General features: G+C 37.5%; 3 protein-coding genes across 3 annotated transcripts; all 3 read right to left on the reverse strand.

The window, feature by feature from the left end:
* Nucleotides 1-1,013: 1,013 nt before the first annotated feature.
* Nucleotides 1,014-1,484, reverse strand: LOC111990889 (uncharacterized). Its single transcript, XM_024022657.2, has one exon. The coding sequence runs from the start codon at nucleotides 1,482-1,484 to the stop codon at nucleotides 1,014-1,016; it is 471 nt and encodes a 156-aa protein (XP_023878425.2).
* Nucleotides 1,485-6,363: 4,879 nt separating this feature from the next.
* Nucleotides 6,364-7,556, reverse strand: LOC111990891 (uncharacterized). The gene has a single exon (XM_065770926.1). It carries the CDS (start codon nucleotides 7,348-7,350, stop codon nucleotides 6,760-6,762), a length of 591 nt encoding a protein of 196 aa, XP_065626998.1. The 5' UTR covers nucleotides 7,351-7,556; the 3' UTR covers nucleotides 6,364-6,759.
* Nucleotides 7,557-12,199: 4,643 nt separating this feature from the next.
* On the reverse strand, nucleotides 12,200-12,733 carry LOC136066503 (uncharacterized). Its single transcript, XM_065770872.1, has one exon. It carries the CDS (start codon nucleotides 12,731-12,733, stop codon nucleotides 12,200-12,202), a length of 534 nt encoding a protein of 177 aa, XP_065626944.1.
* Between the last annotated feature and the right edge of the window lie 5,904 nt (nucleotides 12,734-18,637).

Here is an 18,637-nt window from a genome sequence, read left to right on the forward strand (position 1 = left end):
CCAAAAGATAAAAGGACAAGAAATTAAAAAGAAAAAGAAAAAGAAAACAAAAAAATAAAAGGAGAACTTGGAAAAGGTGATTAATAATATTTTCGAATGGGCCAGCTATATGGGTTCACTTTAACGTAGTGGAATCACATCAGAACACGTTAGTGGAGGAGTTGGTATTAAGGCTGTAAAAGCTAGCGATTCTTACTTTAAAATAAAATCATAGTAATAATAAGATACTCATGTACACATGAATATACGTAGTACAAAGATATTTCATCAAAATGGTTTTGTAAATTCGAGCATGCTTGGTTGGCAAGCTTGATTCGGAATCAACAAAAATAATAAAAATCCAAAGCAAGACAAAGAAGAAAGAGGATATCCCTTACTACGATGATAGGAAAAGAGAAATTACCTAGCTCTACCAAAATATTTAGATTCTTAATTTGTATGTATCTCTGACAAAGTTAAAGAAGGAAATAAATAATCACTACAATTTGTAGTGCCTTGACAATTGATTTTATAATTAGAAGAATGCATAGTTGGAAAATTTGTGAAAAATAAAAATAAAAATAAAATCAGGGATGAGATATTAACAAAAAAAGAAAAAAGAAAATTGAGGAACAATATCAAACATATTCTTGATACAGTACCATGAAGTCAATTTGTCTAGAATAAATCTTTTTTTTTTTTTTTTTAATTCCATTTCATAAAACAAAACTTGGAAATACCCTGCAGAAGTATGCACATCACTCACTCCTTATACAATCCTCCACTATTTTCTTTTTCTTTTTCTTTGGGGGGTTACAACATGACATACTTACAAGATTATTCAACAACACAATTAGAAATTAAGAACATGAAAAAAGAAAAAGAAAAAAATAAAATCTTAAACCTTTTATTTTGTTATCAACAGCAATAGGAATTGCCAAATATATATATATATATATATAGCCGTAATAATATTCTTGCCCGAAACCTTTTCAACAAAGAGTACGTACGTATGTACGTACATACCTACGTCTTCAATTTTGCTGCCTCAACTCCTTGTAAAACCTCTGTATAAACTCCTCGGCAGCTTTGTCCACATGGGAGTCTTCATCAATGTCCCTCAAAGGAAAGGGAGAGTCAGTAATCCTCAGCTGTCTCACCATGGGGCTTCGTCCGAAGCCCGGAAGAGCCGGGGATGCTTCCACCGCCGCTTCATTGTTCAGCATCTCTAACACCATGGCCTTCACAGCATTAACCGTGGCCTCATCATCATCTAGAGTAGCCGGCGCGTGAGCGCATGTGAAGAAGTGGCTGTGGTGGTTGTTGTGGTGGTGACTGCGGCGTTTATTGTTGATGGGGAAGGCGTAGTTGGGGGTGTTGCTGCAGCTGAACTCGTACTCTCTTGGAGCAGAGAAGGACGTGTGGCTGTCGGGGTGATGGACGTGGTGGTGGAACATGAGGTTGCTAATGGCTTTTCCGGCGCCCTTGCCGCGTTTCATCATCATGTTGAGGTCACAAAAAAAAAAAAAAAAAAAAAAAAACAACCAAACCATCAACAATCCATGCCGATCTTTAAAGTGATCAGACTTGCCACTTGTCGCCAAACCCCAACAAACCACCAATCATCACCACCACGCCACACGCCCATCGGAAAAATCCATTAATTCATAAACCAACAAACCCATTAAATCAGAAAACCAACAAACCCATTATTTCGGTACCCATGCGATCAAAACCCGATCTCCACAGAACACATACGATTAAAACCCCATCGGAACGGAGCCTATGTCGTTCAAAACTCGATCCCCATTCCCTACAGAACATCAGAACCCACTTGATCAAAACCCCATCGGAATAAAACCCACGCAATCAAAACCTGATCTCCATATACGCTGATCAAAACTTTGATCTCCACAGAACCCACGCCGATCAAAACTCCATCAGAACCCACCCTATCTCCTTTCGCCGATCAAAACTCCATCTGAACCTGCCCAAAATCAAAACCCACCTCGCCACATTGATCTCTGCACATGACTCGCCACGACCCACACGCCCCACGATGAACTCCATGCAAAACAGCCCAAGTAGCTCTGGTGGCAAGTCTTGAACGAGAGAGGGAGTGACTATAAAGTCACATGGAGAGAGAGCCAAAGTGAGAGTGCTGAGAAAGAGTGAAGAGAGAGTGTTGAATAAAAAAAAATATTTATTTTTAGAATTGAGCTACAATACCATCTTACATTTGAGATGGTACTGTAGCACAATTATAAATTTTTTTACAATTTTACAATTTGATAAGTCCGGATGGAGCTCACTCGTCATGCCTTAATGCTAAATTATGCTTAGATATGGCATTTAAAAGCCTAGCTACGGATTAATGGAACAATTCTATTGCTAGAATTGTATTGTTCATGAGGTGTAGGGTTTGGTGTTTGGTGTGTGAGGTGTGTGTCAGCTTTGATGGAAAGATCAAGTCATTTTGCAATTGGACCAAAATGCCCTTTAATTTTATCTCAATATATATATATATATATATATATATTACATAAATAAAATTAGTAGCATAGTCAAAAATGTTTTTCAAAGAGACTTATATATTTAATCTCCTGTAAACATTTAATTGCTTCGTTAATTGGATTGGATCCAGGAATTATACTTATATGTTTAATCTCTTTAGACTCTATAATAACAATAACAACATGGAAAGAATTTTTTTTCCTTCTCTATAATGATAAAGTACAACATGTCATAAACTTTTAACCATAAAAATCATGGCATATTGCATTTAAAAGAGAAAAAAAATCATAGTCAAGCACTTAAAGATATTTTTTTTTCCTCATAAAAAAAAAAAAAGATTTTTTTTTTTTAAATTCTTAAATTTTGAAAGAGAAAAAACTTTTTCTTTCCATTGTTTTTATGTTATTATAGAGTCCAATCTTTACAAGAGATTAAACATATATAAGTACAATCCCTCAATCCCATCTAATTAAGGAAGCCATAAATGTTTACAAGAGATTAAATATATAAATTTCTTTGAAAACATTTGGTGAGGGTTGTTTTTACACTTCTTGTACCTTAGACACGTGTGATGTTATCAAACAACATTTAGTCTAGACTTTTTCTAAGAAGGAAATTGGGGTTGACGCTTACGCAGAATGGGCTCCAAGGTCCTATTCTGCTGCTACCAATTTGTGCATAAACATCAAGTCCAAAGTCCAGGGGATGACGCTATAAACTAGGTTTATTCCTTTGTTTTTTTTTTTTTTTTTGGTAAACAGTACTTCTATTAGAGAGAAACAAGAATACAACCTAAGGAATCATCCCTACAAACTAGGCTTATTCCTTGTTTCTACCGCAGAAGGAACATTTCCTTAGTTCTATTTTGGAAATGACTTTTCTTAAATTTCTGCTGTGCAGTAAAGTTTTCTGCACTTTTCTGTAACGTGAATGGCTACTCTTCATTTTCTACTACAGAAATACTTTCCTACTTCATGCACATGAAAACTCTAAAACCCAAATAATATACCCATCAAGCAAATGTTAGTTTACATGGGTTAGCATATACTCAAATATATGTGTATCTACCTATATACACATACATATATGCGTATATATACTTATACGTATCCACCTATATATATATATATATGGTAGAATAATGATTAGTCCATATTAAAAGGAAAAAACACATATTAGCAAAGAAGAAAAAAGAAAGTTTCAGCAAAAAAGGCATAACAGCTAATACTGCAAATATGATAAAAAAAAGGTGTTATAGCATAATAACTAATACAACAAATAAAGATACCATGGCAGGACAACTGATGCAACAAATATGATAAAAAAAAAAAAAGTGTTACAGCGGAATAGATGTAAATATTCGTGACAAAGATAAAATATTGAATCTTCTCGCAAGAAGTGAACCAAAAAGGAACCTGAACTAGAACTTGAACAACCTTGTTATAGGTTTCTGCTATTAAAGTTGTGCATTTTGGGGAATGAGCCTAAATGACTACTTGTTTCTAATTTTGGAATTCCAAAGAGTGGGTTTGCTGAAGAGGGAGAGAAAAGATGGTCTATTAATGCATGCTTCTATTTTTGCCATATTTAAAGGGAGGTGTGTGTGAGTGAGGAGGGGAAGGGGGTATATAGTGTAATGGTGTTTTGATTCTTTTGAATATGCACTACTTTTTTTTTATCTTTATTATTTTTGGTGATAAACTTTTGAATATGCACTAAGGAATGAGCAGTGGGCGCATTGATATTTAGGGTTGCTTTAAACTTTGAAGTAAATGGGTTCAATCAATCATTATTGGTCGATTGGTACTCGGGTGGGCTCAACCTCATGTAGCCTTTGGAATTTCAATGGTACAGATCAAAAGTTTGGAATGTGATTTTTTTTGTTTTTGTTTTTTTTTTTGGGTTCATTGATCACGTTTTAAAATTGGAATCGTGTAGGGAGAAAGAATATGAAAAAGATGTTAAAATATACTGTCAGTATTCAATGACACGAAGCAAGTACTTTTAGTTTTTAAAGTTTTAAATGAGCACTATTGATTCTTTTTATTAATTGACTTTAGTATCCTTATTTATGTAGCTAAGTAATGATATTTTATATTTTGTATTTTCTAGATGACATGATAACATTTTTAATATTAAAAAACTTTGTGTTAGTATTGCGACAACAAAACTTGTGACCTATCCCAAATCCAGACCAATTAAAAATGGGTCTTTCCCAATTCAAAACCAAATCAATTCAATCTAAGCCCTAAATTGAAATGCAGTCTCACAATCTCTTCATCTTTAACATCATTTTCCATAAAAGAAGTAAGAACATGCCCAAGCAACTCAAACAAGTGATTAAGAACCATCATCTTCACGACCTGATACATCAATTAACTTCCAAAACAGTGTCCAATTTGGGCATGTAACTGAAAATACTATAGTTTTAGTCATACCATCAGAATAGCTATCACACAAGATTGTGCAACCTATTTTCTTCCACTCATCTCTATATTTCTTGTAACAGTCATGTATATCACCTTTCACTTTCTTTAAAAGAGTGGATCTCAGTTTTCATAATTGGGGCCTTAATTTGTAGCCAACCCCATACTCCGCTATAGCACTTACCATTTCTTGAAAATAATTGGATTTTTTATATATATAATAAATGGATTTAGCAGCACTGAAAGGAATGGAATTGTGAGTCCTCGTTTGAAAAGATTCAATTAGTTTGGGTTTGAATTCGGGAAGTTCCATTTCTAATGAATTTAGGCTTATATCTTTATGGCGTACGTAATGGGTTTTTATTTTTTATTTTTATTTTTATTTTTATTTTTTTTATGTGGCAATACTGAATTGGATTGATTTAATATTTAAAATGTTGTCATGTCCCCTAAAAAAATCGTATTATTGCTCTATGAGCCACATAGCCCGACATAGGTAAGGAGACTAAGGGCAGTTAACAAAATAATCAATAGGGCTATTTTTTTTTTTTTGAAATTTCAAATATGGATCAATAGCTCTTATTGAAAACTTCAAAGACCAAAATGCTCGCTTAGTAAATTTCAGGGACTAATAATATATTTTGACTTAAAAACTATTACAATATAATAACTAGCTTAAAAAAAAAAAGACATTAAAATTTTTTACAATTAGCAAAATTAAAAAAAAAAAACAATAAATAGAGAAGCTTAAACAACTTTCAAATGTATTTTTGGTATTTTTTTTTTTAATTTCATAAAGCTAATTGAATATAATAACATATAAACAAATATTGTGTTTGTTAATCCTTCAAATAGAAAGTATTTTCATCTAAAGATTAAATTGCAATTTATAACCTTATTATTTGGGATATTTTGATTTCTCTCCTTTAAAGTTTTAAAATTTAGATCCATACCCCTAACATCGCGCAAAACTTGGAAAAAATCGTTGGATCAAAACTTTACCCTTTATTAGATCTAGATTAGAAGAACACCAGACATTTGTAGCAACTGATGAGTACCATCACTCCCTAACTTCATCTTGAAAGGATCCAAGGTCTCATTTTCCAGCCTAGTGTGCGTTTGGACGTGGATGAAAAATTAAAATTATTTCACTATTCAACTTATTTTTGCTACTATTCATGGGTCTCACTGCACTTTTGACACTATTCATGAGTCTCACTATACTATTTCAACTAATTTTTACTTTTATCTATCGTATTTTCAACAATAATTTTTCAGTTTCAGCAAAATAAACGGTATCCCAACACACTTCTAGTATTCATTGGGTAAAAGACATCATAGATTCAGATAGAATCACATAAGCAATGGAATGGACAATTAGTTCAAAGCTCCTTTAATGAAGCATCAAGCCATCAACTGATGACTTCCTAAACATTCATTTGCCTAAAAATGAAGGTGAAGATTCTCAAGTTTTTTTTTTTTGTCAACAAAAAGGGTCACTTCACTTACAAACTAGTCTTCAAATTGATACAATAAGAATAAGTCTCTTCTGCCCATTATAATTCCAATGGCCTCGCTTCATAATCATTCGGCTAACAAATCGGCCCATTATATAGTTTCTCACAGAAATCCAGACCCCAGCAGCACTAAAATACACAAATGACAAAACCAAAGCAAAAACCACTAACAGTGGCATTTCATTTACAATTTACTCAGTGCTTTTGCTTTACAATCTCTCAACAATGGAGGGGCCTGGGCCAAAAGAGTTGGAAGATTCCTTTTCTGAATTCACTCTAGCTGAGGTATAGTCATCCTTCTCTTTGTAAACACCTTCCTAGCTTCAGTTTTGCTGCCTCAACTCCTTGTAAAACCTCTGTATAAACTCCTCGGCAGCTTTGTCCACATGGGAATCCTCATCAATGTCCCTCAAAGGAAAGGGAGAGTCTGTAATCCTCAACTGCCTCACCATAGGGCTTTGTCCGAAGCCCGGAAGCGCCGGGGATGCTTCCACCACCGCTTCATTGTTCAGCATCTCTAACACCATGGCCTTCACCGCACTAACCGTGGCCACATCATCATCTAGAGTAGCCGGCGCGTGAGCACACGTGAAGAAGTGGCTGTGGTGGTTGTTGTGGCTGTGGTGGTGGTGGCGGCGCTTGTTGTTGATGTGGAAGGCGTAGTTGGGGGTGTTGCTGCAGCTGAACTCGTACTCTCGTGGGGCAGAGAAGGAGACGTGGCGGTCGGGGTGATGGTGGTGGTGGTGGAACATGAGGTTGCTAATGGCTTTTCCGGCGATCTTGCCACGTTTCATCATCATGTTGAGGTCTAGCATTAGCTTTCGCTTTGATATGCCTTTTCTCAGCATGAAAAAAGCTACACGTGCTATGCTCCATATTCTCTTGGCTGCTATTACTGGTACATTAGGTTCCATTTCTTTCAATCTATTTTTTTGATTGAAGAGTGGGTTTTTTTTTTTTTTTTAAATGGAGAGAGAGAGAAGAGGAGATTTGATTTAGTTATGAGAGTGAGAGGGGAGGCCGGAGGAGGATATATAAAGGGAGGTGTGTGTGAGTGAAAGAGGAGGGTATAGTGTTTTGATTCTTTTGAATATGGACCTCGTTTTTTTCTTTTTTTCTTTTTGGGTGATAAACTTTTGAATATGCACTAAAGCACGAGGAGTGGGTGCATTGATATTTAGGGTTGCTTTACACTGAAGTAAATGGGTTCAACTTCAATCAATCATTATTGGTCGATTGGTACTTGGGTGGGCTCAACCGCCTCATTGATCACGTTTTAAAATCAGAACCGTGTAAAGGAAAAACATGATAAAGATGTTCGAATATTCTGTACATATGCTAATAATACATAGTGAGCGCTTTTAGTTTTTAAAGTTTTAAATGAGCATTGTTGGTCAATTTATTAATTGACTTAAATCTTTTTATTTAAGTAACTTTTTTTTTTTTTTTTTGTTGAGAGAAAGGTCTTCCAAATCAGACGAGAGCTCTTCTACTCAAATATCTAAACTTGCAAATGAAATTGCTTTTCTAGCAAGGACATAAGCTAAACAATTGCCTTCCCTTTTAACATGCCTAAAATTGAACCATTGTAAAGAACTCACTAGTAATTTAGTCTCTTCAATAATGTGAACATGGAAGGTAAATGAGGGTCTACTACCTCGCAGTGCAGACATGACCAACAAAGAGTCACCCTTGAATTCAATCTTGTGAATGCAGAGATCCTTGGCAAATTGGAATACTGCAGCACTAGCAGCCAAAGCTTCAACCGAATGGCGGAGGGGAATTTTCTGATTCATAGCAACGATGATATTGCATTTTCTAGGTGACCTGACCTTTTTTAATATTAGAAAACTCCACATTAGTATTGCCACAACAAAAACCTATGACTTAACAAAATCCCAAATCTAAACTCGTTAGAAATGGGGTTTTCTCAATTTAAAACCAAATCAATTCAATCTAAGCCTTAAATTGAAACGAGTTCATCTTTCAACAACATTTTCCTCTCCAACTTTTAGAAGAACATGCATAATCGTTTTCATGACCTGATACATCAACCAACTTAAAAAATAGTGTCCTCTTTGGGCATGTAACTGAAAATACTATAATCGTTTTAGTCCTACTATTAGAACAGCTATCACATAAGATTGTGTAACCTGTTTTCTTCCACTCATCTCTATATTTCTTTTAATAGTCATAAGATATCACCTTTCACTTTTTCAAGATTGTGTAACCTGTTTTCTTTTCTCTTCCCTCTCCCTCACCGATTCCCTCTCTCTTCTCCCTGTACCAATTCCCTCTCTCTTCGACCAATCCGGGATGTTCACCCGTAGCAACAATGGCGTAGCTCCGACGACGACAACGTGCTCCGCCACGCTCGATCTCACCCACGCTCGATCTTACCCGGGGGTTTTGGGTTTGAGTTTCGGATTGCTGAGTTGCTGGGTTCTGGTTTGAGAATCGGTGGTAGCTAGCTATTTGGTTGGTTGGTACTTCACGTGGTGGTGGTTTGATGGTTGTGGGATTGAGGTTTGGGTCTGATTGTCTGATGGATTGAGGTTTGGGTTAGTGGGTTTTGGTTGATTTTGTGCGTTTTGTGGTTTGGGTTAGTGGTTGATCGTGGTTTGGATCAATGGGTTTTGGTTGATATTCAGAGTTTTTTGGTTTGTTGCGATACTCTGTGATGGTTGGTCATTGATCGTGGGTTTGGTGGTTTGTTGTGAATCATGTGATGTTTGGCGGTGCTATGGTGGTGGTTCGATTGGTTTGGTATGGGTTTTTAGGGTGGTTCTCGATATTTTTCTATGTGAATGGTGGTGAATGGTGGTGGGTTTTGGTGTTTTGCTGGGTTTATGCTGGTGGGTCTTGGTGGTTTGTTGTGTTTGTGCTGGTGATGGCTATCAATTAGTGGTTGTTGGTGGCTGTTGTTGCGGCTATGGTGGATGTGCCGTTGTTGTGGATGATGGTGATGAGGGGAGGAGATAATATATTATTTTAATGAGTAGTAAATATTATTTTAATGTATAGAATAGAATGATAGGACATCTGATAAATGAGAAATTGTAAAATGATGTGGTACAATAATAAAGTAGGCTTTTGATGTGTCAAAATGACTTTTTTTTTTTTTTTTGGCAACATTTGCTATGGATGCTCTTAGGGCTTTGTAGCCAACCCTTCACTCTAGCTATAGCATTTACCATTTCCTAATAATACATGGTTTTAGCAGCATTGAAAGGAATAGAATTGTGAGTCCTCCTTTCAATTTAGGGCTCAAATTCAAGTAATTTGGCTTTGAACTAACAATACTTAACAAAAGGATTAATAGTGATCTTTTTTGAAACTTCATAGGCCAATAGCACTCATTGAAAATTCAAAGGCCAAAAGTATTTTGGCCTAAAAAATATTACAATAACTAGTTAAAATTAAAATTTCAAAAACTAGCAAAATTAGCTTAAACAACTGTCAAATGTATTTTTGGTTTTTTTACTTTTTTTTTTTTGGTTAAAGCTAATAGAAAATAATAAACCATAAACAAATATCATGTTTATTAATCCTTCAAATAAAAAGCATTTTAATTTAAAGATTAAATTGCAATTTACGACCTTAATATTTAGGATATTTTAATTTTTTTTCCTTTTAAAAATTTCAAAATTTAGATCCAAACACCATACCGTCATGTAACATTTGAAAAAAAATGCTATTTTGTGTTCGTTCATAGAAAAATGTTTGTATCAAACACGTTCTTGCAGCCAAGTTAGGATGGGTAGTCTTAAAGCCACCTACCAAAAACTTTGGGTTCAAGCCATGAAAAGCCAAGTACTTGAAAGAAAAACCAAGGTTTTCAAACCCGGACTGTTCATTAAATCGTAAAAAGGAGAGGTTCAAGGTTTTTGAGGTCGAACTGAGGTCGAACTGGGGTCGAACCATGATGACGTCATAATTAATTAAAACCTAAATATATATATATATATGTATTAAATTTATAAAACTAGCAAAATTGACTAATATATCTATATATGTGAGGGAAATTTAATGATTTTCAAGCATATATTTAATAATTAAATAAGAAAGTTAATAAAATAAAATAATAACTCTCGTAGGAGGTTGTAACTCATTAATGATCCTTATCTGGTCAGGGTTGACCTCAATTCCCTGTGAGTCACCATATATCCCAGAAACTTGCCTGACCCCATGCCAAACGAGCACTTAGCAGCGTTCAAGCGTAACTTGTACTTCTTGAGAACTTCGAAGGTGCTTTCCAAGTCCTTTACGTGCTCGGACACCACTTTGCTCTTTACCACCATGTCGTCTATGTAAATCTCGATATTTCTTCCTAGCTGTGGTTCAAACATCCTCGTCATCATCTTTTGGTAAGAAGACCCCGCATTTTTTAAACCGAATGGCATCACCTTGTAGTGGTAGTTACCCATAGGGGTCACAAAAGCAGTCTTTTCCTGGTCTTCCAGGGCTAAGGGTATCTGATGATAGCCTTGGAATGCGTCCAAGAAGCTCATTCGGGGGTGTCCGACGGTGGCATCTACCAGCCGATCGATTTTAGGCATGGGGAATGGATCTTTAGGGCATGCCTTGTTTAAGTCGGTGAAATCTACACATACTCGCCATTTCCCGCTCTTTTTCTTCACCACCACAGTATTTGCCAACCATTCTGGGTAGAAGACCTCTTTAATAGCCCTAGCTTGTTTGAGCTTTGCCACTTCTTCTCTGACTGCCTCCGCGTGTTCCTTAGACGGACGTCGAGGAGGCTGCTTCTTAGGGGTGATCATGGGGTTTACTTTCAAATGGTGGCATATAAATTTCGGATCCACCCCCGGGGCTTCATAAGCATCCCAAGCGAATACGTCGAGGTTTTCCTTAAGAAGTTGCACTAACTCCTCTTTTTCCTGCAACGGCAATTGGGATCCGAGTTGAAAGAATTTCTCGGGATTATCCCCGATGATGACTTTCGTCAAATCTTCGCACCCCGCGCCCTGGATCGGATCTTTAATGGGCGATGACCGGTGCTTTGGTTGCTATAAACCCCTGGTTGATGACCCAGCTCCTGGCTCATGTTGAATGGCAGCCACCAAGCATCTGTCTTGCTACGGATTGATCCCCCTAGATTTCGCAAACTCGGCCTTCAGAAGGATATTTGATTTTTTGATGCAAGGTGGAGGAAACCGCCCCAGCGCGTGAAGCCAAGGTCTGGCTACAATTGCCGTGTAGGGTGAAAAAACGTCTACGACTATGAAATCCACCTCCACTACCTCTGAGCCAGTCTGCACAGGTAGTCGTATTTGGCCTTTCGGGGTAACAACTCTTCCTTCAAAACTGATCAGCGAAGAATGATATGGTGTTAAGTCACTAAGTTTGAGGTTCAGCCCCCTGTAAAAATCAGGGTACATTATTTCCGCAGCGCTTCCTTGGTCAACCATCACCCGTTTCACATCGTATCCCCCAATTCTGAGGGTGACGACCAACGCATCATCATGAGGCTAGACGATACTCACCTTGTCGGCGTCCGAGAAGCCTAAAACCAACTGATCATCAAGTTTGCTCTTCTTCAGACCCTGGCCAGATTCCCCAGCAGGTAACCGATCCACAGACAAACCTTGGATGGCCAAGATCCTGTCCTACCTGGGGCCGCAAAGATAACGTTGATAGTTCCCAGAGAGGGTTTCAGAGGGTCATCCCTCCGAGAGTCCGCGCTCATCGGACCTCCTCGGCCACTGGTGTGATGTAGGAGATGTCGTAATTTCCCCTTGCTGACTAGTTGTTCCAGATGAATCCACAATCCTTGCGGTCCTTAGTCGTGTGCCTATGATCATGGTGGTATTGGCAGTAGAGATTGCGATTACGTCTGTCAGGATTCCCTGCCATCTTGTTCGGCCACTTGAAGAACGGCTCGTTCTTGACCTTTGCCAAAACTTGGTGGACTGGGTCTCTGAATACGGTGTTGACAGTTTGGGGATTAGCTGTTCCTGACTGCGCAGGAAAGTCTCTCCTCGGCTTGCTGCTGGTGTATCGATCCGACCTGAAATCCCTCATTTCCAGAGGGATAACCTTCTCCTTGCCTTTCCCTTGTTGTTGGTCTTCTTCAACTCTTTTGTACTTCTCAATGCGGTCCATTAGCTGGCGAATGCTAGTAACGGGTTTACCAGACAGGGATGTCCTTAAACCATGATCGGTAAGGAAGCCGAGCTTAAACGTTTCCAAGGCCATCGCGTCAAAATTACTCTCCATGTCATTAAACATTTCCCAATATCTATCTGAGTACACCTTCAGGGATTCTCCTTCCTTCATGGTCAAAGACAGCAGGGAGGACAGAGGTTGGGCCACTCTTCAGCATGTAACAAATCGTGAACCAAATGCTTGGGTGAGCTCTTTGAATGAGCTGATGGAATTTGGGCTCAGCCCATCGAACCACCTCATGGCAACTGGCTCGAGACTGGAAGGGAAAACCTTGCACATCAGCGCTTCGTCCCTGGAGTAGACAGCCATCCTCTGGTTAAAATGACTCACATGTTCCACGGGGTCTGTTTTGCCGTTGTAGATGGTGAACGCTGGTTGGTTAAAGCGCTGAGGAAGTCTAGCCTCTTCGATCCTGCACGTGAAGGGTGACCTGAAAATCTAATTTAGAGCCTTACTCGTGGCGTCGCTTCCGACGTCTCCGCGGGATGGACTTCTGCGTTGCCCTTGTGAGGAGACTCCTGTTCGTAGGTATAGGTCTCGCTGGCCGGTGTCCTGGATTTGGGTTGATAAGTGACATCCGGCTCATCATCAGGGTCCTTATCAGAATACGAGGGAGCCCGTTTCCTCTTTGCATGGCGTAATTCCCTTTTTAGCTTTTCAACCTCCCGCTGCAAATCTCGGTTCTTCTCTGCATGGGACATGTGGCTTCCACCATGTAACTGGCTCTGACCAAGGGGTACGGTGTGCACGCTACCCTCGCGGTCCTGCATTCGCTCTAGGTTAAGGAAAGGGTCCTCGTGCTGAGGCGCCCTAGACTCCGCTTCTTGTTTACCGTGTTCAGCCATCATCTACTGTTGTCTCCACCCCTGCGCAAGCTCTTTCCCACAGACGGCGCCAATTGTAGGGTCGATTTTGTTGTCCAAGCCCAAAAGATATGGGTTAAAGGTCCAACGAACCCAGAACAATGAATTTGTAGAGAGTGGATCGAAAGAGCTGGGCTGGATATGAAGCACAGAACAGTTGGCTAGGTTACGTGCAATGATGATAACATGAACTGAAGCTTAGATAACTCTATGAATGAATGTCCGAAGAGGCGTTTTATTGAATGAACCGTGATTACAATATTCAAAGCTACAGTAAAGCTTTTTTCTCTCTTTCTCTTTCTTTTTTCCCATCCTCTATTATCAGGGACCCTTCTTCTTTATATAGCATCCCTTCCTATCATCTCCATCGTCCACCTGTTCTTCATCCACGCATCCACTCGAGTGTATGTCACGTCGTGTGTCTACTTTAGTTCTTTGTGAGTGGCGGTAGCTGAGGTTGCACTGTTCGGGGGTCTTCTCCACATAAATGCGGCCAGAAAAGTTGTTGCAGCACATTAAATGCGGTGGTACCAACTTTTCCTTCAGATATTTTTTAGTTTTGATCATTTCCGGATCCACCCAGGATCTATCATAGCCGTTGGGACCATTGGGAAGATTAGTCGGACCCTCCACACGTTCGTTTGATCAAGGCTCATCATAGCCGAGGAGCAAGACATCCTCGGACAAATGGTGACCTCTTCGGACTACACTCCCCTTCTGCTTCTGGGCTTCCTGCTTTAGATGGACCGACCCAACCACCTATTAGTCCTCGGAAATGCAATAGTCCTTAACAGGCGGTTCCGGGCCCGTTAGGTAGCTTTGGGCTTTTCCCCCCACAGTTACAATTTAAAGAATTTATTAATGACATAACTATTGATTTTTAATTTTCTAGAAATTTTGCAAACATGAAGTATATAAGAAGAAGTTGTAATCCAGTGGTGAATTTGTCAAAATCCACATCCAATAAAAAGATATTGAGTAAGGTTGTAGTCTAAGGCTACAACAAATTTTGTAGCTAAATTTTTTTGATATTTATATTGCTGCTGGGTCTGGATTTATGTGAAATACTATATTATGGGCCGATTTGTTTGTAGCCCAATGAATGTGGGAGAGTCTGTGTAAGACTTAGGGTTCGTTTGGATTGAACTTATTGTTGCTGAAACTGAAAACTAAAAACTGAAAACACTGTAGCAAAATAATTTTAAAATGTGTAAATAGTACCGTGTGACCCATTTTTAATATTTTTAAATGCATAAACAGTAACGCTACAATACTACTACAGTAAAAATTGTTCCCTGCACAGTACATCCATGTGATTGTACTGTTCATGCGTACTTGCACAGGGAAGAAAAAAAAATTTAAGAAAACGCAGACTGAGAGACGTGGACGCCCAGCCCAAACGCTCACTTAAAGGTAAATAAGCCCAAGTTGATTTCATTGATAATGGCTTGGACTTGGAGCTTTATCGTGAGATGAAAGAATGGCGCACTAAGCAAGCTTTCTCCAAAGTTTTAAAGATGTACTACAATACATGTCCAGTTGTAGCATGGGGAGTTTTGAAATTTTGTAGTGCCTACTGAGAATATGATATGATCCAATTATTAATTCCTTTTTTTTTTTTTGGAAAAACTAATTCCATTCATTTAAAGTGAGGCCATTGGAATTATAATGGGCAGAAGAGACTTATTCTTATTGTATTAATTTGAAAACTAATTTGTAAGTGAAGTGACTCTTTTTGCTGACAAAAAAAAAAAAAAAAACTTTGAATCTTTACCTTTATTTTGAGGTAAATAATAAGTTTTAGTTAGCTTAATTAAAAGAGTTTTTTTTTCGTCAAATAAGAAATCTAAAATTTGATCCTCCGCTTATACTAAAAATTAATTTGTGTCTTATTTTGATGATAAAGAACAATCATTAGAAATGGACATCATAGGTTCAAACTATATCTATTAAAAAAAAAATTGAGGCAAATGAATGTTTAGTAAGCCATAGTTGATGCTTCATTAAAGGAGCTTCGAACTAATTGTCCATTTCATTCCTTATGAGCTTCTATTATGATGTCTTTTACCCAATGGATTTATGAGCTTCCTTATGAGCTTCTAATTGTCTTGTGCTCCTCCAATATTCCTAATCTGATAAAGGGTAAAGTTTCTATCTAGGGTTTTTGTCCTTTAAAATATATATGTGTATATATATATATATATATTTTAAAGGACATGAATCATGTTTATTGCGCATATAATGCGCTAAAGTCGGGACACAATGCAAACCTTCCAATAAGAGCAACCACACATTACAATATTGTTTGAGTTAAGTATATTGCGACAAGTCCAAGAGATATTTTCTAGGGGATTGGCTTTGAATAGGGATTTTTCTTTCAAGTACTTAGCTTCTATGGCTTGAACCCAAAGTTTTGGTAGGTGTTTTTCTCATAGTTCTCAGAATCGGACTGGACCGGAAAGTTGGACCATGAAAACAGAAAACCGGGATGAAAACTGATTTTTTAAGCATAAAGAACCGGGTATATGTGGCAATTCTGTAAACCCCTAAAACCGAGGTTGGACCGCACGAACCAGTGGCAAGAACTGTGCGGTCTAACCCCTTAGCAAATTTTTTTTTTTTTTAATAAACCAACTTAACACAATTTTATTCTACTTAATTAAATTATCCATCTCTTACAAGGAATAAAAAAAATTATAATTAAAATCCTTCAAAGATATTCAACTTTACTTTAAAAATTAATCATAAATTTTAATGTTTTCATGGTTATTATTTTATTTTATTAACTTTCTTATTTAATTATTAAATATATGCTTGAAAATCATTAAATTTCCCTCACATATATAGATATATTAGTCAATTTTGCTAGTTTTATAAATTTAATACATATATATATATATATATTTAGGTTTTAATTAATTATGACGTCATCATGGTTCGACCCCAGTTCGACCTCAGTTCGACCTCAAAAACCTTGAACCTCTCCTTTTTACGATTTAATGAACAGTCCGGGTTTGAAAACCTTGGTTTTTCTTTCAAGTACTTGGCTTTTCATGGCTTGAACCCAAAGTTTTTGGTAGGTGGCTTTAAGACTACCCATCCTAACTTGGCTGCAAGAACGTGTTTGATACAAACATTTTTCTATGAACGAACACAAAATAGCATTTTTTTTCAAATGTTACATGACGGTATGGTGTTTGGATCTAAATTTTGAAATTTTTAAAAGGAAAAAAAATTAAAATATCCTAAATATTAAGGTCGTAAATTGCAATTTAATCTTTAAATTAAAATGCTTTTTATTTGAAGGATTAATAAACATGATATTTGTTTATGGTTTATTATTTTCTATTAGCTTTAACCAAAAAAAAAAAAGTAAAAAAACCAAAAATACATTTGACAGTTGTTTAAGCTAATTTTGCTAGTTTTTGAAATTTTAATTTTAACTAGTTATTGTAATATTTTTTAGGCCAAAATACTTTTGGCCTTTGAATTTTCAATGAGTGCTATTGGCCTATGAAGTTTCAAAAAAGATCACTATTAATCCTTTTGTTAAGTATTGTTAGTTCAAAGCCAAATTACTTGAATTTGAGCCCTAAATTGAAAGGAGGACTCACAATTCTATTCCTTTCAATGCTGCTAAAACCATGTATTATTAGGAAATGGTAAATGCTATAGCTAGAGTGAAGGGTTGGCTACAAAGCCCTAAGAGCATCCATAGCAAATGTTGCCAAAAAAAAAAAAAAAGTCATTTTGACACATCAAAAGCCTACTTTATTATTGTACCACATCATTTTACAATTTCTCATTTATCAGATGTCCTATCATTCTATTCTATACATTAAAATAATATTTACTACTCATTAAAATAATATATTATCTCCTCCCCTCATCACCATCATCCACAACAACGGCACATCCACCATAGCCGCAACAACAGCCACCAACAACCACTAATTGATAGCCATCACCAGCACAAACACAACAAACCACCAAGACCCACCAGCATAAACCCAGCAAAACACCAAAACCCACCACCATTCACCACCATTCACATAGAAAAATATCGAGAACCACCCTAAAAACCCATACCAAACCAATCGAACCACCACCATAGCACCGCCAAACATCACATGATTCACAACAAACCACCAAACCCACGATCAATGACCAACCATCACAGAGTATCGCAACAAACCAAAAAACTCTGAATATCAACCAAAACCCATTGATCCAAACCACGATCAACCACTAACCCAAACCACAAAACGCACAAAATCAACCAAAACCCACTAACCCAAACCTCAATCCATCAGACAATCAGACCCAAACCTCAATCCCACAACCATCAAACCACCACCACGTGAAGTACCAACCAACCAAATAGCTAGCTACCACCGATTCTCAAACCAGAACCCAGCAACTCAGCAATCCGAAACTCAAACCCAAAACCCCCGGGTAAGATCGAGCGTGGGTGAGATCGAGCGTGGCGGAGCACGTTGTCGTCGTCGGAGCTACGCCATTGTTGCTACGGGTGAACATCCCGGATTGGTCGAAGAGAGAGGGAATTGGTACAGGGAGAAGAGAGAGGGAATCGGTGAGGGAGAGGGAAGAGAAAAGAAAACAGGTTACACAATCTTGAAAAAGTGAAAGGTGATATCTTATGACTATTAAAAGAAATATAGAGATGAGTGGAAGAAAACAGGTTACACAATCTTATGTGATAGCTGTTCTAATAGTAGGACTAAAACGATTATAGTATTTTCAGTTACATGCCCAAAGAGGACACTATTTTTTAAGTTGGTTGATGTATCAGGTCATGAAAACGATTATGCATGTTCTTCTAAAAGTTGGAGAGGAAAATGTTGTTGAAAGATGAACTCGTTTCAATTTAAGGCTTAGATTGAATTGATTTGGTTTTAAATTGAGAAAACCCCATTTCTAACGAGTTTAGATTTGGGATTTTGTTAAGTCATAGGTTTTTGTTGTGGCAATACTAATGTGGAGTTTTCTAATATTAAAAAAGGTCAGGTCACCTAGAAAATGCAATATCATCGTTGCTATGAATCAGAAAATTCCCCTCCGCCATTCGGTTGAAGCTTTGGCTGCTAGTGCTGCAGTATTCCAATTTGCCAAGGATCTCTGCATTCACAAG

Source organism: Quercus suber, unplaced genomic scaffold, assembly GCF_002906115.3.
Source record: "Quercus suber isolate HL8 unplaced genomic scaffold, Cork oak 2.0 scaffold_37, whole genome shotgun sequence".
In the NCBI taxonomy this organism is placed as follows: Eukaryota; Viridiplantae; Streptophyta; class Magnoliopsida; order Fagales; family Fagaceae; genus Quercus; species Quercus suber.